At 31.6% G+C, this 24,694-nt stretch overlaps 2 protein-coding genes across 3 annotated transcripts; both read left to right on the top strand.

The window, feature by feature from the left end:
* The first annotated feature begins 8,654 nt into the window (after window positions 1-8,654).
* LOC107932762 (glycerophosphodiester phosphodiesterase GDPDL3) lies at window positions 8,655-14,403 on the top strand. The gene is made up of 9 exons (XM_041110690.1): window positions 8,655-8,943; window positions 10,044-10,337; window positions 10,704-10,819; window positions 10,951-11,458; window positions 11,950-11,988; window positions 12,125-12,409; window positions 12,771-12,913; window positions 13,190-13,670; window positions 13,788-14,403. Exons 1-9 carry the CDS (start codon window positions 8,826-8,828, stop codon window positions 14,084-14,086), a joined length of 2,283 nt encoding a protein of 760 aa, XP_040966624.1. The 5' UTR covers window positions 8,655-8,825; the 3' UTR covers window positions 14,087-14,403.
* A 6,428-nt stretch (window positions 14,404-20,831) lies between these two features.
* LOC107932721 (pirin-like protein) lies at window positions 20,832-24,448 on the top strand. Of its 2 annotated transcripts, XM_016864808.2 has the most exons (6): window positions 20,832-21,077; window positions 21,193-21,242; window positions 21,324-21,362; window positions 21,645-21,673; window positions 22,212-22,378; window positions 22,837-24,448. In XM_016864808.2, exons 1-6 carry the CDS (start codon window positions 20,959-20,961, stop codon window positions 23,336-23,338), a joined length of 906 nt encoding a protein of 301 aa, XP_016720297.1. In that variant the 5' UTR covers window positions 20,832-20,958; the 3' UTR covers window positions 23,339-24,448. The 2 variants fall into 2 exon arrangements, with proteins under 2 accessions (XP_016720297.1, XP_040966623.1); XM_041110689.1 differs by lacking the exon at window positions 21,193-21,242 and having other exon boundaries at window positions 20,836-21,077; window positions 22,837-24,446.
* Window positions 24,449-24,694: the final 246 nt, after the last annotated feature.

Below are 24,694 nucleotides of genomic sequence, written 5' to 3'. Positions count from 1 at the left end.
ATATGATTTTTAAGACAATTTTTTATATAGTAAATGTTAATTTTGATACAATGTGGACTTATTTGATTCTTTTTAATAGTATATGGACTAAATTGATTCATTTAATAATAGAAGAACCAATTTGATCCAATCCTTATAATACATGGAATTCCTAGGTACTTTTAACAATTTTTTTTATATTATAGGGATTGAATTTGGACTTATTTGATTTCTTTCAATAATATTAACATACTTCATGCTTGGCCGAACCTGTTTCGACCCAAATTTTAGACTCGTCCGTATTATTTTCTTAATTTTTTAAATAAATATTTATATTTTTAAACATTTTATATATTTTTAATTTATTAAAAACTTATATGTAACGTCCTCAACCCAGCCTAAACATTAAGCTTGAATTCGAAAGATTACATCGGCCACCGAAATAGCCTAGTACGTTTAAAGTTTTGCAAAATAGTCATATTTAAACAATCATTTTATCTTAGAAGAAAACTTAGCCCATTTTCAGAAAAAACTCACGAATTAATAAAAACTGATTAAGGTTAATATTTTCGTTGTAACGGTGACTACTTTTGAAAACTTAGTTAATTTTTAATTTATTTATTCCTCAAAGTTTATTTATAATCTAGTAGCGAAAAAAGCGATATCATAAAAACCGAAGTTCATGTATAATTAGTTAATATTCATATTTCAACCTCTTAAAATTAAATTATGTGTAATGCATAATATTTTTAAAAAACATAAGTCTCATGCCACAAATCAAAATTAAAGCAATACAATTTCTGAATAACAAAAATATCGAATCATAAATCTAAAATATTTTAATAAAAGTAAAACTGAGCCGAGACCCTCTGGATGTCGAGTTTGCGACCTAACCTGGTGGGTTATCTATAAAGATAGAAATAATGGGGGAGCGAGCTTATAAAGCTCAATGTGAGTTGAATCACGAGAAAATCGGTGCAAACAGTATATAAAACATACATAGCCCATCATTCACTCAAGATTAATGTATACCACACTATGAACGTTACAAGTGAATAAATCTATAAACGGATTAGGAACTATTCTACTTGGGTCCTATCCGATGTACTGCCAGTCCAGTCAGCCACATCTATGTTTTTATCTTTTGGGAGTTATCTGCTTTAATGCTCAAGACAAAGCATCTCCCCAGTTGAACTTGATAGACGACATATCAGTCTTTTAATCGATTTGCTCATTTTTTATTAGACTAATGACATGTTTAGGTTCATTTACTAATATAAGTTGTATTTACGTATTACGATCCGACCAAGTAATACCGCTTAGCATTAGTTAAACATTAGATAACTAGTGAGCTAATCTTTGCTTCCATTTTGTTTTGCATGCGAAAAGCATTGAGGAAAATATACAAAGGGTATTTGTAACACCCCCTACTCGTATCCATTGCCGGAATAGGGTACGAGGCATTACCGGAGTTTACTGAACATTTTCAGATAATTCTGAGTCATTTATTATTCATGTTTTAGAAATAATCATAACGTCTCTCTATTGGGCCCTCAAAGCCCCAAACATACATTAGAAACCAACCGAAATTAAATCGGGATTATAAAAAAAAATTCGCAAAATCTTAAATTTTATTTTCATCTAAGTACTTACTATTTTAATGCTCCTTATAATTAAACATGTTACCGTTCAATCAATAGTTTGGCACTTGTCTAAACGTCAAACAACATCATTGTTAGTATACTTGCACACATTTCATCTAAATTCAACATTGATATACTTATTTTCTCTACATATTGCACTTGAGTTTAATAATAGTCTCAACTTACATAATTTCCTTGTATCAACATATCAAAGATAATCATATATGTACATGTCATGAAACATATCATGCTCTTACCGTTTCTTCATAAGCATATATCATTCATTTCATTATATCAATATTTCATGCTCCATCATTTCCATATATTTTATGTATATTTATTCCGGTAATAGTTTATATCAAACTTGACATAAATTATATTCCATGTACTTATACTTATTTCGTTTATTTATCTTCATAATTATTTCATACAACTATTTTGTACATATATTTCCATATGACCAGTTCTTGTAAACATTTCACACAACCATTTCATATAAACATTCATCATCTGATAAGTATTACCTGAATATTAATTGTTCAATAGATGTCATAGCGTCTCCCATCCACGGTCTATTTATCTTTGACATGATGCCATAGTGTCTTTCAACTATGATCTTACTCATTCATTTTCTGTCATGTTGCCATGGTATCTTTCAACCATGGTCTTATTCTTTTCATGTCACGTTGCCATGGTATCTTTCAACCATGGTCTTATTCATTTCATATCAGGTTGCCATGGTATCTTTCAACCATGGTCTTACACATTTCATATCAGGTTGCAATGGTATCTTTCAACCATGGTCTTATTCTTTTCATGTCACGTTGCCATGGTATCTTTCAACCATGGTCTTATTCATTTCATATCACGTTGCCATGGTATCTTTCAACCATGGTCTTACACATTTCATATTAGGTTTCCATGGTATCTTTCAACCATGGTCTTACACATTTCATATCAGAGAGCACACTCCCGCGAACCTCATCCTTACAGTGGGATTACCAGTCCAGGCTAAATCTCCTGCAATGACAATTATTCTAATGAGCTGGGATTTGAATTACCAGTCCAGACTAAATTTAGACCCTAATTCGGATTACCCGTCCGGGCTAAATCCATTTTACACGTATTCTTCGGGAGGGCTGTATCAGAATAGGATCACCCGTCCGAGCTAGATCCTTTTTACCTTCAATTCCTTTTCAGAGATCCATCGAATTTTCCTTTCATTCAACCGGGCTTTATTTTCAATTTATATCGAGTATTAGTAATCTTTCATCAATTATCATGAATTGAACATTCAAATCATATTTTCATCACATAACCACATATTTCAAGTATTTAAAATACAATTCAAGTTACACAAACTTACCTCATTGCTTATTTGTGTTTATAATTTCGTTAATCCGATATCTTTTATTTTCCACGATCAAGTCTCATTTTTGAGTCGTCCGGATCTTTATAAATAAATTTGATCATCATTTTCATTCATTTCATATTCTAATGCATTTAATTAATGCTCTAGGAAAAAGTACCATTTTGCCCCTAAACTTTTAATTAATGACGATTTCATCCTTAGGGTCAGGAAAATAAAATTCTTGCAATTTAATCCTTATTTCTAGATATTGTTCTCATACATATTGATAACAATCCATGAATTCTATAAAATATCAGAATTTTCCATAATTTTGACACTTTTCAATTTAATCCCTAAAACATGTTTTCCCCCGATCTTGAACTAAATTAATAATTTCATTCAATTTTGTAATTTAAATAATAAAATAATCCATTTCATGCAATTTGGTCATTTCTGACATTTTTACAAAATTACCCATGAAGTTTTACTTTTATTCAATTTAGTCCCTGAGCCTAAAACATGCAAATTAGCCATGCTAGATGAATATTCATACATATTTTTCCTCCTCCTCCTCTCCATTCCACATCCTTAGTGTATATAACACACTTGTAAGTAACATTATCTATAATTTTTATTATTTACTTTTATGAATATTCAAGCTGTCCATCTGTGTCATACTCACTAAATTATTTATAACTCGAGCTACGGAACTCCAAATTAAGATCCATTAATTTTCCCTAAAACTAGACTCATATATATTATTACCATAAAATTTTCAGAATTTTTAGTTTAGCCATTAGGTACAGTTTATTCTTTAAATTCACCCCTATTCTGCTGTCTAACAGTTCTGACCCTTCTTCACTAAAAATTAATTATCTCACAGTACAGAACTCGGATAATATTCCCGTTGATTTCTCCTGAAAATAGACTCATTATGAATTCTAAAAATATAACTTTAAGCCTCTAATTATTTTTCTTCAATTTTTGGTGATTTTTCAAAGTCAGAACAGGGGAACCCGAATACATTCTGACCTTGTCTCACAAAATTCATTATATCTCATAATTTACAATTCAATTTCTTACATCGTTTCTTCTATAAGAAACTAGACTCAATAAGATTTAATTCCATATTTTATTAATCCTCTAATTAAATTTTTACAATTTTTGGTGATTTTTTAAACTTAGACTACTGCTACTATCCAAAATGGTCTTAGTGCAAAATGTTGATTTTCTACTTTTAATTTCAATTTAATCATAACTAAATTCACTTACTTTTCTATCTTAATTCATACTTTATTTCTACTCAAATTTTAACTAAAATCATACTTAACTATTAAATTTCCATCATATTTTCCTAATTTTGAAATTTCATCAATTTAGTCCCTACAACATAAAACTTATGAATTAATTTACAATTCAATCCTTATTTCATTTCTAACTTGAATTCCTATCAATCTAACCCCTAATTCATCTTTTTATTCAACATGAACAATATTTAAAAATCTAATAACTTTCAAAATATTCACTTAATTTCATCAAAACCTTGTCCCAAAGCTTTCAAAACATCAAAATTAAGTAAAAAGGGCTAAATTGACTTACCTATTTAACTTTCAAGCCTTGAAATCCCAATTTTTCCCTTTTTCCTTCTTTCCTTTTTTTCCTTCCTTCTTTCTTTCCCCTGCTCTCTGTTTCGTTTCATCCTTTCTTTCTTTTTCTATTCTTTTTCTTTTTATTTCTTTTACTTTATATATATATATATTATAATAACTTAATAATAGCTATAATAAAATATCTATTTAATATCCAATATCTATTTTACATTTGTATACATATACATTATTACATTTGTCTTTCTTTAATCTATTTATTATATAAATATCTTTTACTTAATAATAATATATAATTTAATAATATACTTATATAATAAGTAAATATACATGTATTTTACAAATGTATGTATATTAGTATCACACATGTCACTATACATACCATACATTTGTCAACTTATTTATTTATTTATCATATAATAGTAATTTAATAATAATAAATACATTAATATTTACTTAAATAATAAGCAAATAAATATATGTATTACAAATGTGTGTATTATATTTATTATACTTGTATTTTATTTTTGCCATACACTTGGCACTCTTTTTGGTTTATTTACTTATTTAGTCCTTTTAATTTTCTTTATTCTATAATTAAACTTTCAAACTTCATTCAATTTAATCTTTTTATCTAATTATCCTTTATTTAAGCTAATTTGCTTCATTAAACTTTAATTAATCACTCTCTTAACTTCGTAAATATTTTTAATAAATATTTACAAATATATTTTTTTAGAAACGGAGACCCAAAAATGCACTTTTTTTATAACTGTAAAAATTTGGGTCATTACAGTATTAATGTAATTCATGAATAATTTTATTAAACCAATCTGTTTGAAAAAAATATAAGTGTACATAGACAAAAATACTACTCTTTGGGTACCAGATCCAACAGTTATTTCATCATTCATGCTTTTAATTTTTTGAACAAATTGGTTAATAAAATTCCATGGTTTAATTAGTATCTTTGTATCGTGTCCTCATTGGTTTTTGTACGAAAAGAAAAATGAACAAAAAAAATATTGACTTACTGATAACTGAAGGTTTAACTAATACTAAGTTGCATCATAGGGTCGGATTATGATGCGAAAATACTACTTATATTAGTAGGTAATCTAAATAGTCTATAGTCTAAGGAATCAAAATTGAGCAATTTATGTAAGAGACTTATTTTTTCTATGAAGTCCAATTGGAGAAATACATTATCTTGGGTTTTGGGGTAGATAACTCTTAGAAAGATAGAAACATAGATGTAACACCTCAAAAATTTTCAATTTACCATATATTGATTTACTGAAATATTCAGTAGAATTTTGATATGTGAAATTTTGAATTTTTGATAGATTAAATTAGTTGTAATTTGTTGATAAGCCTTCATAAGGAATTTTTAGTTAATTTGACTATTTCGAGCCCAATCGGGTAAAAATACGAGAATAGATCTCTTTCAAGTGTGTCTAAAGTAGGCTCTAATACAATTTGTAAAAATTATATGTTATTTTGAAATTGTTTTTGTATTTCATGGATTCCATGATTGGAAACCAACCATATGATCTCCTTCAATTGTGTCTAAAGTAGGATCGGATACAAAGTGAAATTACCTCAATTGACATTTGTTCCAAGTTATGTTCCATCGGTTGTTCGAACAAGAGTTGGGCTAGGAAGATGGGGCAATGCAATTTTTCAATGAGAGTAAGGGAAGGAGAAAGATCAACACACAATATTTGTTAATGTAGTTTGGATTCGCCAATCCTACCTCTACGAAGCCTTATTCAGAGAATCATTTTATTCAAAAGTTCTTCTAGAATAACTACTGACTTAAGTCCAATTTACCCTTTCAATAATAGATACTTGCAACTACAAATTCGAACCCAAATTGTTATAATCACCCTCTCGAAAACCTTATAATACAATCAAAATAACTCTTCAAAGAATACCTCACAAAAGAGTGCCAAAATACTGAGTAAAAGATAGTAAAATACTCGACAAAAGAACACTCTAAACATTCATCCCTGCTGCGATATGACAACCTATAATAGGCTTATTACAATTTTATTCCAAATCGAAATAAAATAGGTCAACAACCTTCAATAGATTCAATCCTTCATGAAGTAAATCTTGATCAGCTTCGTAGTAAATAAGTTTCTACTCAAAGCAAATCTGATCAACAACTTATCCATTAAGATAACAAGAAATTGTAGTCAAAGTTGAACTTCTAATTCAAGTCAAAATTATCACTCCTACTTGGATACGACTTTAAACTCTTTTAACCCTAGTTTCTTTGGTCATAAAAAAAATGTTCAACACATTCTTTATTTGCTACTTAATATAAATCTCTAATATTACCTTTATACAAGTCAAAATTGCCAACAAAACAAAATTTCCAAAAGAATATGAAACAATAGAAACAACAATCAAAATTTCGAACAATTAATTTCGTATTCAATGTGATTAAACATGTCACACATTAAGGTTTTTAAAAACCCTTTAATAGGTATAAAGGTATTTTATAGAATCCCATTTCATACCTCAAGGGCTCAAAACTCATTTTTCGTTAAATTTTAAATTGACTCGACACTTGAAATTAAGCGGTGGGAAAATATATTTTAATAAATAATTTTGGATGTTTGATAATTTGGAAAAAGAATAATTGAATAAAAATTTCCTAAGGTTCTACCCGATGTTTTTGAAACTAGACTGGTGGTTGAACTCTTCAAACCACCAGTTCTCAATTTGACTGGTTTGTTCAGTTCAAAGTGAATAAATTATTTAAAAAAATTAAAAAAATAAAATCTAATTCAATTAGTTCAACCAGTTTTTTAGTCCATTTCAATCGATCTATATCACTTTTCAAGTCAAACGATTTTTTTCACTTTCCGAACTGGTACCCCAAATGGTTGATGGCCCAATCAACCATTCTAAATTGATTAAAAAATATTGGTTCTACCATCTAACCTTTCAAATACCAATAAAATGGAGAAAAGAAAAATAATTTTTTTGGGCTCATGATAATCTTGTGGGATCGGTGACAATCAATACTTATCTCATTGTTTTACGACAAAAACCTCCTAAAAAAAGGCTTAATATATAGATTAGCTCCTAAACTTGGCAACTTTTCTCAAACTGACTCTTAATTTTTCCTTGGATCACATTGGTCCCTAGGGTTGGCATTTGTTACACAAATAACTCCCTATGGCTAACACCATTAGTTTTTTTTAAAGTTTAATATATAGATTAGCCCCTAAACTTAGTAATTTTTCTCACATTGGCCCCTAAACTTTTTTTTTGGATCATATTGGTCCCTAAGATTGGCATCCGTTACACAAATCGACACTTACATTAACACAATTTGTTTATGAAAAATTTGCTAATGTGGATAAGTATGGGGGAGACACGTGAAGAAATAAAGGGACATGTATTCTTCTTTAATGTTTAAAGTATTTTTTAATTTTATATTTTATACTTTTACACTTTCTTGCAATTTTCAAAAAAAAAATTAACCAAATTTATTTATTTTTTGATTTTCTAAACATATTTATTTTTTAAAAATTTTAACTAAATTTGTTATTTTTATTTCAATTTATATATATATTGAAGTTTTATAATTTATATGTTTCTTATATTTTTTAACAAAATTTTAAAAATAATTCAAAATTTTAAGATTTTTAAATTTTTTTTAAAGAATTGTTAAAAATAAATTCACGTGTCATTCTTTTATTTCTCTTTGTGTTAATCCCGTGGTTGTCCACATCAAAAAATTCTTAAAAACAAACAAACAGTGTTAGCGAAGGGATCAATTTGTGTAGCAGATGCAAACCTTAGGGACTAATATGATTCAAAAACAATTTTAGAGGCCAATGTGAGAAAATTTGTCAAGTTCAGGGGCCAATCTATATATTAAGCCAATAGTAATAGCCAAGAACCTTCCTGAAACCGGCTCGAGCCGAGCTTAGGACAACGCGTAATTTGGTATAGGATTAGAAAAAAGAAGAAGAAGAAACCTGATTTAAATAACTAAAAAGTCAAAATTAAATATTAAAATTAATAAAAATGGAATAATTATATAAATATATTGAAACCAACCAAAAAAACAAAAGAAATAAAGACAGCCTGAAAAGTTCAGTATTTTTCTGTTATTCTTCTCCATAATCTTGCGCGGTTGACGAAGGAAAGGAAGAAGAAACCGTCGACGGAGATCAGTGGCGGAACTGAGCTGAGTTGTCGTCGGAAAAGATATTTCCGGCAATGGGAAGCTTACGTGGCATTTCGATTGCCATTTTTGTAGTTCAAGCTTTGTTAGCTTCAGTAACTTTGGTATCTGCTCAGGGATCTACCAACGGTTCTCGTTGGCAGACTCTAAGTGGTGCGTTTCTCGTTATTAGAGTCTTCTCTTTATTTTCTCTCTTTAAGTGATTGCATGATGAGAAGAATCTCTTTTTTTTTTCGTTGGTTTAGTTTCTTGTTTCAATTTTTCTTTTAGCTAGTTTTTGTGTTTGATTGATGAGAAAGAGGGAAAAATGTTGAGAAAGTAGCTTTTTTGAGATGGAAGCATGTTCAATTTTCCATATTTTGGCTTAATTGTTAGGTTTCGTCTCCTCAAAAGTGAAGGAAATGATAAGAAAATTGTTCAAACTAAGCTTATTTTGACTTTGAGCTGCTTGAGCTTTTAGCAGATTCGTTAAAGTTGATTTTCTTGTGTTATGCTTGAATTCTAGCTTCTTTTTTTTTCAGTGTTTTCTGTTTGTTTTCAAAGAAAACGGAGGAAAAAACGATGATAAATGCATGTTTACTAATTTCCAACTCCATGCTTGTCAAAGTGGAAATATTTCCTTTATTTTAAATAAAATTTGACCTTTTTTCTAAATAGATTTTTTATCCTTAAAATTTAGTTATTTTCCATTTGGTTTCTGAGGTAGTTAATGAGCCAGGGTTTTTTCTCTATCTAAGTCAACTGCAATTAGTGTTTTCTTTCTTTTCCTTAATAATATGTGTGTGGGTCATTTTAACTTTTATAGGTTGACTTGAAATATTAGGCTTTTTCTTAGTCTTATATATTTGTTTCATTCGTTCACTAGTAAATCTTTTCGGTTTTGTTGATGAGAAAATGGAAAAAATTGATAGAAAATGCACCTTCATCCCTTCCTGATTTACTTATTGTTTCTATTTTGAGTTCCTTCTTAAATTAGAATGAGATTTACTCACAATTCACTAAAGAAAGGCTCTCTTTTTTTTTCCTCTACCAAAGAGCTTAAGTTTTCTCCTACTGATTCTACCTAAGGCTGGTTGAAATTCCGATGACCTCACCTGACAGCATCCTGAGCTATACAGCATTGGAATATTTGAGTCTATAGATGCAGAAAAAACTTTTAGCATTAGCATCCATAGCAGCAAAAAGTTCTGTAAAGTTTGTCTCCCTTTTTATATGATGTTCCATAAGATTAAACGGTTTGATTGCTTTTGCAGGGAAGGCACCCTCCGTCATAGCTCACGGTGGATTTTCAGGAATATTTGCTGACTCCAGTTTTGGAGCTTATAGTTTGGCTTTATTAACTAGTCCACCTGATGTCATCTTGTGGTGTGATGTTCAATTAACAAGAGATGGAGCTGGGATTTGCTTTCCTGATCTTAAGCTAGATAATAATTCTGACGTGGCAATTGTATACAAGAATAGGCAGAAGACTTACCTTGTCAATGGGGTCTCTACAAAGGGATGGTTTTCTATTGATTTCACTCTTAGAGAACTTGGAAATGTCATATGTAAGTTTAGCCCACTATTTCTCTTCTTTTTTTGTCACCATCAATGTTCTCTTAGTATTATTCATTACTTTTGCCCTTGCTACATTCTGATTATTATCATCATCTCCTCCAAATTAGTTATCAGTTTTGAAACTTAAAACATAAACTCATTCCCTAATCACTACCTAGTTCAAGCAATTACGAGCAATCGGGTTTTTGATATGCTTGTGCTTGTTGTTATGTCAATATTAGGACCTATAGAGGTTCAGCATCTTTTCTAAATTTCTTTTGGTTTGACTTGCTTCAAAATGTACTCGTAATAAAATCTTCTCTTCTTTCATTTGTTTGATGTTTCACATTCTAATGTTTTGTGTGTTATTTGGACAGTAAGCCAAGGTGTCTATTCTCGAACTAATAAGTTTGATGGCAATAATTACCCAATTATGACTGTTCAGGATACCTATGCACAGTTGAATCCACCTCGGTTTTGGTTGAATATTCAGGTAAAGAATTTGCAAATGCTTAACAATGCCATCTTACTTTTTCCCTCCTGTCCCTTCTTATCCCCTTGTTAAATAAGTATAACTCCACCTTCCTGTTTTGGGATTTAATTGACTGTCTTTCAATTTTGCAGCATGATGCATTCTATACACAACACAACTTGAGTATGAGAAGCTTTGTACTTTCTATAACTAGAAATAGGAATGTAACTATTGACTATATCTCATCACCAGAAGTGGCTTTCTTGCAAAACATTGCCCCAAGTTTCCGAAGAAGTGCAACAAAACTTGTCTTCCGGTTTCTAGGACAGAACGATGTGGAGCCTTCAACCAATCAGACTTACGGTTCTCTCTTAAAAAATATCACATTTATCAAGACATTTGCCTTCGGAATTATTGTGCCCAAGTCTTATATATGGCCTGTAGATAAGGATCTTTACTTGCTACCTTCTACTTCTCTTGTCTTGGATGCTCACAAAGAAGGGCTAGAAGTTTTTGCATCAGATTTCTATAATGATGTTCCATTTAGCTTCAACTACTCCTATGATCCAGTGGCCGAGTATCTTCAGTTTATTGACAATGGTGAATTCTCTGTTGATGGGATGATATCCGACTTCCCAATAACTCCATCAGCTGCTATAGGTGAGTTATACGCCTCTGGATGCAATATAAATCTTCATAGAATTCTTCAATTTGTTTTTGCATCTCACACACTGATATTTGCTTTTCAATTTAAATAATGGTTGAACTTAAAATATTCTTAAGGATCATTACTTGTCTCAGTGACTTGTGCTTGCAAATGTCTTACAAATTTCTTTAGTTTTCTCAACTGAGGTAGTATATCCTGTTTTATGAATAAGAGAGCGCGCCCAAGGATCTTGCACTTTGTTGGTTTTATTCTCATTAATTGCCTCATGCCATGGTTGCATCATATAAATAAGAGGATGAAGTGAGAATTTGTCTGCCGCTTCTGTCTCTCTTTACTCTCTTATCTTGACATGCTCTACTGCCTACAAAATAACTTTGATTATTGAAAGAAAAATTGCCTTATTTTTACTAAATACCATTACATTTCGCTGCTAATGGATAAGAGCTTTTTTTGTTGAGATGCTAACTTTTGTTGAACATTGCAGATTGCTTTGCTCACCTTGGCAGAAATGCCTCCAAACAAGGTATGCCATTATATGATGCTTCCTAGTGAAAGACCTTAGGTTTTCTTGCTAGGAGTCAGTGGTAAATGACCATGAGATCGTGTGTTTTAAGGTACCGACATAGCTAAACTATTTTTCTTTTGTTGCAATGTTACAGTGGACCTTCTGGTCATCTCAAGTAATGGAGCAAGTGGAGACTATCCTGGTTGTACAGATGTGGCATATTCAACAGCAATTCAAGATGGTGTAGATGTTATTGACTGTCCTGTTCAAATGACAATGGATGGAACACCTATTTGCTTGAGCTCTATAAATCTCATAGATAGCACAACAGTTGCTCAATCAGAATTCAGCAATCTTACAACAACAATTCCACAGATTATGCCGGGCAGTGGAATATTTACCTTTAATCTGTCATGGAGTGGAATTAAAAACTTGACACGTAAGTTAAATTTAGTTTTCTTTCTATAAAATAGAAACATAACATGTTGTGAAAAAAAAAAGTTTTCCAGCTCAATCTAGATTGTAGTTTGTACATTACATTGACTGGGTTAATAAAAACTTGATGCTTTGGGGATGCTCTTCATGTTCATGTTGATGGAGCATGAATGAGAAAACCTTGCTTTGGGAGATAATGGTTCCTGACATACGGTACTTATTTCAATTTTGTATCCTTTGCCTATCATCTAAATCTGCGATTTAGTTGCTGACATTTAGCTGGCTTCTTGTTTCATAAATAGATATGATTTGCATTAGCTTCTCATCAACTTCCTTGTTTTAATCTTTCATTACTTTCACTGTAGCTATAATAGCAAGCCCACAGTCACAGTACAAATTGTTTCGAAACCCGAGGTTCAAAAATGCTGGGAAGTTCTTAGCATTATCCAAGTTTTTAACCATGGCAAGCAATGCTAGCTCTCTTCAAGGTGTCTTAATCAGCATTGAGGTCAGTTTCCCTTCTATATTTTTCCTCTTCAAGTTCCTTCCATTGGAGTTTACTTTCATGGTTTTCATTTTCTATTTCCACACGTTATTGAGCCTCATGATGGATGTTAAGAGGTGAGGCACAGTAACTGAATGGTCGCTATTGTTTTCCGTTGTGCCATGGTGGTATGATTAGCATGGGAGCTTAATTATCCGGGGATGCATATATTTGTATTTCATAACAAACATTTTCTTGTGAAGAGTTGTTGACATTTTTGACTTGTTTATTCCTTTTCAGAATGCTCCTTTCCTTTTAGAGCAAGGATTTGCCATAACCGATGCAGTGCTCGATGCTTTGACCAAAGCTGGCTACGGTAACAAGACAGATCAGAAAGTCATGATTCAGTCCAGTAGTAGCTCGGTTCTAATGAAGTTCAAGAGTCAAACCAACTATGATCTCGTTTACAAGGTTGATGAAGATATTGGTGGCGCTCAAAGTTCAACAATTGATGACATTAAGAGATTTGCTAGCGCTGTGGTCATTAGCAAGGATTCCGTATTTCCTGAAACTTCAGCATTCATCACTAGTGCTACGAATGTTGTACCAAGGCTAAAAGCTGCTAATCTCTCTGTATATGTTCAAACCTTCAGTAATGAGTTCACATCTCAAGCATGGGACTTCTTCTCCGACCCAACTGTTGAGATAAACTCATTCTATTTAGGAGGTGGTATTAATGGTGTTATTACAGATTTCCCGAAGACATCTAATAGATATCGGAGTAAGTACTTTGCTGATTGAATTTTGACACTGCTATGTGCTGAAACTATAACATTTTCATCTCATTGTACTACTAGCTTTTATGAACACCAGTATTGACATTATAACCGTTTTGTAGGGAACCGATGCTTGAACAGAGGCAATCAAATTCCTGGCTACATGAGTCCCGTGCAACCCGGAAGCCTTTATCAACTAATCACAGCTCCTTACTTGCCACCAGCTGAAGCCCCAAATCCGTTCCTGACCGAAGCAGATGTCAACGAGCCCCCTTTGCCTCCTGTCGCTGCAAAAGCCCCAAGTACTTCTCCAAATGGTACTGCACTTGCCCCAACATCACCAAATGGACAACCTAAAGTTGCTGCATCCGCCATCATGCAGCTATTGACTGTTTTTCTTGCCATTTCTCTACTGTTTTGAAACCGTCGAAAACCTGGCCTTGCCCTAACACGTTTTACCCCCTTGTCGTCGTATCTTATTGCTTCCGTACTGAGTAGCTCGAAGGTCTTATTGCAGGAGTGGTGTGGCAAATACCACTTGTTCTTTTTGGTTCTCTCCCCTTCCAAAGTCCAAAACAGAGGTTAATTCTTTAACCTTTTAGTTTTGAAGGTTTGTTCATTCTTCTCTCTTGTAATTTTCAAAAACACAAAATTCTTCAAAGAGGTACATGTCCTTAATGGATCCTTTCCTTATTTGATTTGTGTATAAAGATATGGTGTGATTATTCTTTTGTGTTAGCACTTACTCTCTCCTTTGTTTTATTTCCTTTGATATTAGGCTCCAAATCTTTAATTCTTTATTTCCTAAAAATGACTAATTATGGGTTTAGTCCTTTCACTATACTGAAAATTGAGATTTCATCTTTCTATTTTAGTTTTGTATTATCTGGTACCTTTTTATAATGTTATTAGTGGACAACGAGGGGAAATTTTTTTTTTTTTTAACTAGCTTTAAGTATTCGGGTAATATGTAAGTTATTATTGGTTGAACATTGGTTAACTAGAGACATGATTTTGATTGTGTAACTAAATAATAGTATTACATAATCACTCTAATAAGCAGTGTACCTCTCTAGAAGAGCTCTCCCTTAGGGTTTCTTCCTAGGCCTTCGTCCTCGTTTGCCCTTCCTAGTGACTCCTCCTCTGTCAGCTCGACAGACCTTGATTCCCTATTCCTTTTTCTTGTTTCTGTTCGTTGCATTCTCTTCTTTCCTGCATTAACTCCTATTTTTGTAATCATCTTCGTCGCCACCTTTTTTCTCCCCCTACGTTTAATCTACGTCACCCAATCCTTGCTAATCTTAACTAGTTTCCTCTCTCATGCGTTCCCCTCATTATTGCTCTTGCCCTTCATCCTTTGGCTATCCCATAACCCCATTAATCTCATCATAACGCTACATCCTTCCCTGTCGTTTCATTTCCTCCTCTCTATTATCCTCAGGCCTTTTCTCTCATCGTTTCGACTTCCCAAGACACCATGACTTTCAGACACTTAAAACGACAGAAAATAGGATCCCTTGGTCTTGTTTCTCTTCAGAGTTTACTGGTTTTGCCCTCCATCACTTTCTTCTTGTTCATCTCCAATCCTTTCCTTCTCTGATCCTCCTCCTCTAAATCCCAAGATCACCTTCCAGAGATTGTGCTTGGTCTGACAACAAATCTTCTAGGACCTCCTCTAAGGATGACTCTAGCATGCAACATACTATTCAAGCTGAGGTCCATCCCCATGCAAATGCAACACTCAGAAGGGGCCTGTCATCCCTTTCAACCAGCAGGAGTTTGAAGTTGGTAGAGCACAATGGAATCATTACCTAATCAGATATATGCATGACTTTAGATGTTTCGATCCTCTTATCTCAAACGCACTATCAAATAGACTTTGGAACACTCGAGGTAGGGTACAATGTAGATTCCAGCAGTGGTGACATTTTCATTCTCAGATTTGATTCCATGAAAAAACTTAATCAGATCTTTTGAGAGGGGCCATACGCCATTCATGGTGCCCTACTTATGTTAGCTAGATGGTCCCCCAACATCACTTCCTCCAGAGAACTATTTGCCACCTTACCTGTTTGGATACAAATTTGGGGACTACCATTGGTGGCAATCAGATTAAGCAGAATCGTTGAAAGGGTAGTGCAAGTGGACAACCATGACGAGACCTTCAAATATTCGTTTTCTCGGAGTCAAAGTGGAAATAAACCCTTGGAGACCTCTAATCTCTGGATGTAACATCCAAAGAGATGACAAAGTTATGCAATGAGGCCATTTTCAGAAGGATGATCGATCACATGTGAAACACTGTTCCAGTGACCTTCAAAATGTTGAGTATATGGTAAACGAGCAAAAGAATGAGATTTGTGAGAATCTGGGATATGAAATCGAAAACAATGCCAATCAGACCCTTTTCAGAGTTTGCATTAGAGCAGCCATAGCCAGAGGCACCAACCTTTCTACTTACGTGAACCTTGACACTCCTCAAGTCTAATTTTGCACTAGTTCATCTTATCTTTTCTCCAGAAAAACAAGATTCCATTTTGGTTTTAGTTTAAGAACCACACCTCCAAGAAGTTATAATGCAGATCAAAATGATGAGGCAACCAACCCCACCCCATGGCAATGGTATTTCGAGTATGACTAACCCTATTCCTATTGATGATGACGATGAGGAATCTAACCCCTCAATGGATGAAGATGAAAAAAATAGTGAAGGCTTAACTACCTCAAAAAGAGACTTGGTGATGAATGCTATTACTGGTGATCTTCCATCTATTCCCCCTTCTTCCCTTACATGTGATAATCATGCTTTAGCAATCATTCCACATTCTAGCAACCCTATTAAGAATCCCTTCTTAGCCCCCATCCTTGATTTTGGCCCCTGTGCTCTTTATGTCGAAGTGGATGATTCTATTAGAGCCCAATGTCTTGCCTCTTTCATCAGGGCTAATGAACAACTTCAAAATTGGTGGGTCAACAGACAATTCAAACAGATTGAATGGATTATTGTTGAACTATCCTCTCACTTCCTCTCAAGGAGTACATATCTTAACTCTAAAGCTTATGCTATGACTTTTGTTTAACCTGTGAACAATAGATCTACCAAATTTTGAGGTGACTTTTGCCAACTACCGCCTTCTCTTGGATGATTCCACCAACCAAGCTGAATCAAGTCAGGCTGAGGTTTTGCGCGGCCTTTCTTGTCCTAAAACTACATGACCCTCAGGTTGTTCCAAGTAATTCTCTTCATCAATAACTCCATTTAAGAAAACTATTTTAACATCCATTTGATGTGTTTCTAGATTTCGCAAGGCTGCAATTGCAAGTATCATCTTTACACGTTATCCTGGATATTGGAGAAAAAGTATTAAAGTTGTCAAGGCCCTCCTTTTGTCTATAACCTCTTATAACCAATTTGTCCTTGTACTTATCTACTTAAAATATAATGGTTTGACTCCCGGAAGAAGATCCACTAATTTTCACGAATGATTTTGCATAATGGAGTCAATTTCAATTTTAATAGCATCTTTTCATGAGTTGCTTTTGGATGATTGTATAGCATCATTATACATTTAATGTTCAGCCTCAAACATAAAAATTAGAAAATCCGATCCAAAAGATTTTTTCACCCTTGATTACTCCTTCTTGGCTCTATCTCAAGCAACTTTTAGCCTGCACTCATGTATTAACCTATCCACTTTTAATTTTCTTTTGTTAAATTTCTCAAAAAAAAAAAACACCCACTAGGTAGTGTCATGCATTTGTGCTAATGATGTCATTAGATTTTAAACCGAAGATTCTAAAAAGAAAATTGTTTATTTGTATTTAGAAATTCAATACATTAACAATTAAATGGCAAAATGATAAATCTAGACATTAATTTTGATTTTTTTTAATTTGACATTTATTTATTTTAGTTAAATTTTGCCATTAATCTTCCAAAAAGAAGTTAAATTATTTTTTTAAAATTGAAATGTTGACTAAAACATTAATTTTTTAACGATGTTGGTGTGGTAACTCGCATGATAGCCCACTTATACTTCATACTAACATGACACTATTTATCTTGTAATGCCTCAAATTTTGTGTTTCAAATTTTTTTATATGTCACTTCAATAAATAATTTAAATTTTATAAAAATATTAAAAAATATAAAATATATGTATAAAAAGCTCATAAAAATACACATGGGTTACTATGAAAACTGTAATGGTTAAAAAATTAATATTTTAGCATGTATTTTCATTAAAAAATAACAATTTTACACTTTTTAAAATTTTGATGACCAAATTTAGCCCAAAAAAATATTAATTTGACAAAAATGTAAATGTTAAAGGCTAAATTTATCATTATGCCTAATTCAATCTATTTTTATTTTAAATCATCTTCTCGTTTGTCAATTAAATCTTAATTCAGTTAGTTTTATTGTTATTATAATGATAAGAAAAACGTGAGTTCAAGCACGTTTAAATACTTCTATTCTTCAATTTTAGGGGTAAAAAGAATTATAAGTAGAAATAAACTTTATATTAAAGATATTATTTTAAATTTATCAAGTGTATAAAATAAGTTTTATATATATTTTTTTAATTAAGCAGGTTTTTTTTCAACTAAGCCCCTAGCAATATTTTGAGCTTTGTTAACAAAATCAATTAAGGTATACCTTTTATAAATTTTACATAATTTTAATTGGTATAATATAAATTTAGTCCTCAATATTTATATATTTTATCAATTTAGTCTTAATTTTAAAAAATTCAACAAATTTAGTCTCAACATTCTCACATATGTTGCGGGCTAAATTTGTTAGATCATGACCAAATTAAAAGGATGTGTAAACTTCAAGGGGTAAATTTGTTATCATACCAATTAAAATTATGTACGATTGATAGAAGACATTAATTCTGTAATTAATTATCTTTAATTGCCCACTTTTAAAATTAACAGAGATCAAATTACTCTAATTTTTTTTAGAACAAAAAACTTACTCAATCTATATTGAAAGAGATGAAAAATGTTTTTTTACGACTTTCATCGTTAAAAATTTTAGTATAACGTTAAAAATTTTGATATCGAGAAAATTGAATTACTTGCTAATGAGGTATGGACCCTCCCACCACCGAATCCATGGGTCACCACTAGGAGAGTGGTCCAATCATGAAATATCAACAACTTAATTTTCATAATTAATCATGATAATGCAATTAATTTATCTTTTAATAGTCATTACTTAGCTGATTTTAATGCACTTTCTTTTTCCCTTTGTGTGTAGTATAAGCAAAATATTATCAACACACCATAAATGACAACTTTTTTTTTGTTTGTCAATGAGTGATAAAAAAAATTGAAAAAATCACGATAGTTAGGTGAGATGGTAATGGTCTTTCTTATCTTAACTAATGATCGAGGGTTTGATTCTTACTTTGGGTATGGAACAGTTTTAAAACTCGTGGCCAACATCTATCCCTTAATAGGCCTACAGAATGCAGAGGATTAACTATTGAGCTCGTTTCGATATATACATTGAGAAATCAAAAAAAATATTGAAAATTTCCTAATTCCGACTATTCTTAATCCAAATTTACCATTTTGGCTAATTTTAGTTATTGGCCTTGACAACATTATTTGAGTTTCTATTATCAATTTTAATAGATAATTTTAAAAAAATTAAAATTAATATAAAATAATGTGAGGAAAGACTCCTCATATTATATCATGAAAATTTAATGTATATTTTTTTATCACTTTGATTTTTAATCTTCAAAATTTCGATTCAACTCACGTGGCAATTCACTTATATTTTATTCACATGCATATATTTTTTAAAAAAATTTTATTAATTTTTCAATAATTTTAAATAATTTTTTGAATTTTTTATAAAGCGCACATGAAAATTAGGGAAGTTGCTACACTAATATATTTAAAGTTTAATGATTCAATCAATTTTTTCATTTAAAAGGTAATAATTTGAATAAATTTTAAAAGTCGAGGCTAAAAAAGTAAAAATGATAAAAAGAACTCTGTGATTTTGCCTTTGGAAATTGAGATTGGGGCAACTCGTATTCTTTGTGCTGAGGGAATAAGAGTTTCTTTAGATGGGCAGTGCATTTATCTGCAATTAGTGTAAAAACAGCGATAGCAGTAAAATTAGATATTGTAACAATATTGTAATGTGAGACAAAAAGAAAGCTAAATACACTGCACTAAAAGTAAATGTTCATCCAAAAGAACCCTTATAACTATTCATTTACAAATTAATACGGGGTAAAATATCCTCCCTTCATATTTGTGGACCATTGCATTTTTCAAATCATAAATAGGAGAATAATGTGTTTCAGCGTATTTGAACCGACGTTCTCTTGTATTAACAACAATGCCCATGCAAGATAAATATTGAATGGCTGATGTTTGCTTAGTTAGATATGTTTAAGATCTATCGCTTTATTAAAAATTAAGTTGGATATTTTTAAACTTAATTATTTGTGTTCGTGGTCAAATTCAAGCTTGAATTAAAAAAATTCCAATGCTAATTTTTTTTTAAAAAGGTATATATTAAAAACAAAAGCTAAACATCTCTCCGGTTCTCTCAATTTCGAAATTGAATAAATTGGTTTCTCTATGTCAATTTCAAAAATGAACAACTAAGGACAATTAATCACGTCATTAATATTTTTAGTCAATTGTACATAATGTGTAAATTTAGCCCTTGATGTTCATATATGCTATGTAAATATTGACACAATGTGTAAATATCACATGCAAATGTTACGAGCTAAATTTGTTAAATCAAGACAAAACTGACAAAATATGTAAGCTTTGAAATCTGAGTTTGTTATTATAACAATAAAAATATGTAAAATTTTCGAGAAAAAACATTAACACTTTGATTCTTTTTTCAAGAGAGACCAATCTACTCTATATCAAAATTAAGAAGGACCAAAATGATATTTTACCGAAAACAAAATGCTCCTAAACTAATTTAGAAAATGTTAACCATTAATGGAATAATGATCATTACCACATCATGGCAACGCTATGATGACGTTTAACTTGAGTTGAAGGTATGGTGAGTCTTCGAATTGGCCAACTCTTTTGACCTTCCATAATACACATTAACAAATCTTTTCTTTCTCTTTCACTTTTCTCCCTATATATATTCATTCACATTCTTTACCTTTTCTTCACGACAATCCCAAAACCCAAAAGAAAAAGCCGAATTCGTTTTTCTGATATCCACTTTCAATAGCAGTGATTAATCGTCTCGTTGTATAAGTGTTTTTTGAAAAGGTAGTAGAAATGCCTGAGAAAAACAATAGTTGTGTTGGTTTAAATGAACCAAGATTGGTAGTGAGGAAGTTTTTGGCTAAGCCACAACATGAAGGTGTTGGAGCCATAGTGAGAAGAAGCATTGGCAGGTAACTTGGGTATATATATATATATGATCAATTTGGTGCTTATTTTTTTCATTAAAATGAAGGAATTTGAGCAATTTAGATCAAAGGGTATATTTTTTTTCATCTTTTATTGCACGTTTGAGTTGAGATACTTTGATCCTTTCCTTGTTTTGGATGAATTTTCAGGTTAGTGTCACTCTGTTTTTTGCTCTGTTTTCTGTCTTCTTTAATATCTATATTGTAATGTTTTGATTCTGGAAATTGCAGTCACAGCGCCTGCTGGATTTCCTGATCATCCACACAGAGGTTTGATTTTCGATTCTGTATATAGGTTAAAATATGCTATTAGTCCATGCACTTTTGTATAATTTGAGATTTAGTCCATTTACCTTTAAAAGTTAAATTTTGTCAAATTATAGCTTAATCAACATGTCAAATTAATAAATTTTTATGAAAAATACTTACGGTTTAATGATTGAATTGGAATTTTTAAATTAAAAAAAAGTCGGGAACTTAATTTCTATTTTTAAAATATATATACTCTGTTTTTTGTTATTCTTATACATACTCTGTTTTTCTTGTTAACAGGATTTGAGACAGTCACCTACATGATACAGGTATACAATTTATCAATCAAAGAATATATTTCCATTCTAACAATTTAATTCTACTATAATCAACACATTAAACAAAGTAAAATCATATTTAGCAAAAAAGAAAAGAAGCTAAACCTACATACTCTGTTTTTTTTTTTCATTTTTTCATTGGAAAATTATGTGTTGATGTATATTGTTAAGAACGATAATCACGAACTCCAAATATAGACCGTAAAACCAACGTGAAGTATATTAAAATAATAATACTAATAATAACTCATAAAAGAAAAAAAAAGTCAAATTAGATGTGATAGTTTAACTTCAAAGAAAGCAACTCATAAAGGATAAATTGATAATCTATCTTACCTGGATTATTAGATAGATATGTATTGGGTATTGAGATATTTAAATGATTAAAATAGACCTAAAAAAATACATATACTAAAATAGACCTGTTTATTAAGTGAAGGTGCAAAAAATAAATTTAACCCTTTTTTAATTAAGGTTTTTAAACAAAAGTGTATGAAATGAAAGTTACCTTTGGTTGATATTGCAATAGGGGTCAGTTACACATGAAGACTTTGAAGGGCATAAAGGGACCATTGGAGCTGGTGATCTTCAATGGATGACTGCTGGGAGAGGCATTGTCCACTCTGAGATGCCTTCACCACATGGTACCCAAAAGGGTCTTCAACTATGGGTCAATCTCTCCTCCAAATATAAAATGTAAGTTTAATTTTTTATATAAAAATAAGGTTCGAGAAAAGAAATTCGGACTCATATTTATTGAAAGTAATCTTTTTAAATGTGACTATATAAATCAGTTGACTAAATCCCGGTTCAATTAATAGATATTTACAAGTTTAATGAAATTAAAATGGGGGTTAAAACAGATCACAAATTTACTAAAGTCCACCTCTTGCTCTAGTTCTAAGTGTTAGATTCAAATCTTAAACTTATTAAATGGTCAATGATAAATTGTATCATTGTATTAACGTATATCTTTATAGTTTTTAAGAGGATTAAATCAAAATTTTATCATTTTGGGAGCAAACTATAATTTTACTATTTATTTACTTACTAAAAGTACAATTTTTCATTTTTTGAGCGGCTAGGACCCTTGCTTACCCCCTTCCAAATTCGACACGGGTGTCGGATTGATAGTTTTTGTTTAACATTTACAGGATGGAACCAAAGTATCAAGAAATATCAAGCAAGAACATTGCAGAAACCACAAAGGATGGAATCAAAGTTAGGGTTATAGCCGGTGAAGCCTTGGGAACAAAGTCACCAATCTACACAAGAACCCCAACAATGTATTTGGATTTCACTCTGGATCCCGGAACTCACCTCCAACAACCGATACCTAAACCGTGGAACGCCTTTATTTACATATTAGAAGGAGAGGGTATCTTTGGGCAGTCGAAATCATCGGCGACTGCTCACCATTTGCTTCTTCTAGGACATGGGGATGGGTTAGAGGCATGGAACAAGTCCACTAAATTGTTAAGGTTCATATTAGTAGGAGGTGAGCCATTGGATGAACCATTGGTGCAATTTGGACCATTTGTGATGAACACTCAAGAAGAGATTGATCAAACAATAGAGGATTTTGAGAACTACACCAATGGATTTGAGAAAGCAAGGCATTGGAGATCTGAATCTGGTCTTAGCCTGGATTTTTGATTCTTTGTTTTTGGTTTAAGAATTATTCATTGGTTATGTAATAAAAAAATATAATTCTTTCTTTTTTATACAATTATCTAATAAATTTATTTAAAAATTGATATAAATATCAAATATGTTTTTGGTTGAGATAGTAAAATTGAGAACGTAGAGGTCATTATGCTTTGGGTTTGCCAATTAACTTGTACCATTTGCAGTTTGGGAAGTACAGTTGAACCTTCAGGATCAGAAGGTGTTTCACCTTTAGCAAAATCGTTCTAGCTAGCAGGAGTTGGCTATGAAGTTTCGAGTGACCAGTGCAATGTGTGGACATGTATATAGGGAGAGAGGCGTATCCGGCAATTTGCTACCGCAAGGGTGGAAGGTTTAGACTGAGCATTGGCTCCAATAAATGTCGCATGCTATCTCCAACCTCGGTGCGACTAGTAAGTGTGAGCAAATTGAGTAAAAGATGGTAGAGTTGATGGGAAAGTTGCACACCCCTTAGCACTTACGTAGGATTTGGTGTTTGGTTGGAGAAACAGACCTGGTTCCTGTGTTTCCAAATTGGCCAAAGGATTAGGATCCATTCGTTGTACATGGATTGGTGTCTGAGTTATGTCTTGGACTATTGTTGAATCCACTGACTAATCCATTCCCTGATGTATGGTACACCAAGTTGCTTCGGACAGATAGAATACTAAGATCCAAACGGAAGGGGCATGTTCGAAAGAGATGGTCGATGGTTTCGTCCGCTTGATCACATAGTGGGCATTGGGAAGATGTTGTGATATGTCGGGCACCCAGTTCTGCTCGGAGAGGAAGGTAATTATTGCGAAGTTTTCAAAGAAATATTAGAATATCTTATATTTTTATAATTTTTAAAGAATTAAGGGGCTAAAGTATAATTTTATCATTATTAATATAACATTTTATAAATTATAAAGAAATCTAAATAAAAAAATTTTCATTTTAGAAAAGGTCGGAACCCGTACCAACCCCCGAATTCAATACAACACTTTCATATATATAATTCTCTACTTATAGTGCTAGATTTTTCGATCTTTAATTTATATAACAAAACTATCAAACCACAAAATATAAAATTAAACTTTTTACCTAATCCTTTTTTATCTAATCTAAAAAGGGTAATTATCCTAAAAATTTTATATAATCATACTGTTCAAAATGGATCTTTACAGACATGATTTTGAAAGTGGTTTATTTTTATAATTAATAAATATTTTGGGTAAATTTTAAAAAACCCCTTCTTTTAACAAAGAAAAATTTTAATTTCATATAATTTTTTAGTATTCAAACTGATTTTGTTTTTCAATAAAATCATCAAAACCCAAAATCTCAAAAAAAATTAGAAAC

The sequence above is a fragment of the Gossypium hirsutum genome, chromosome A04, assembly GCF_007990345.1.
Source record: "Gossypium hirsutum isolate 1008001.06 chromosome A04, Gossypium_hirsutum_v2.1, whole genome shotgun sequence".
Classification (NCBI taxonomy): domain Eukaryota; kingdom Viridiplantae; phylum Streptophyta; class Magnoliopsida; order Malvales; family Malvaceae; genus Gossypium; species Gossypium hirsutum.
Note: the sequence above shows the minus strand (reverse complement) of the source record. Positions and strands in the feature narration are given on the sequence as shown.

What these genes read in the sequence shown, in the direction of transcription:
- LOC107932762 (XM_041110690.1), top strand. Translation starts at nt 8,826, where the DNA reads ATGGGAAGCTTACGTGGCATTTCGATTGCCATTTTTGTAGTTCAAGCT. An exon ending in GGTTTTGGTTGAATATTCAG is followed by an intron (nt 10,820 to 10,950) that starts GTAAAGAATTTG and finishes TCAATTTTGCAG; the next exon opens with CATGATGCATTCTATACACA. An exon ending in AACTCCATCAGCTGCTATAG is followed by an intron (nt 11,459 to 11,949) that starts GTGAGTTATACG and finishes TGAACATTGCAG; the next exon opens with ATTGCTTTGCTCACCTTGGC.
- LOC107932721 (XM_016864808.2), top strand. Translation starts at nt 20,959, where the DNA reads ATGCCTGAGAAAAACAATAGTTGTGTTGGTTTAAATGAACCAAGATTG. An exon ending in TGTTTTGGATGAATTTTCAG is followed by an intron (nt 21,243 to 21,323) that starts GTTAGTGTCACT and finishes TGGAAATTGCAG; the next exon opens with TCACAGCGCCTGCTGGATTT. An exon ending in CAGTCACCTACATGATACAG is followed by an intron (nt 21,674 to 22,211) that starts GTATACAATTTA and finishes ATATTGCAATAG; the next exon opens with GGGTCAGTTACACATGAAGA.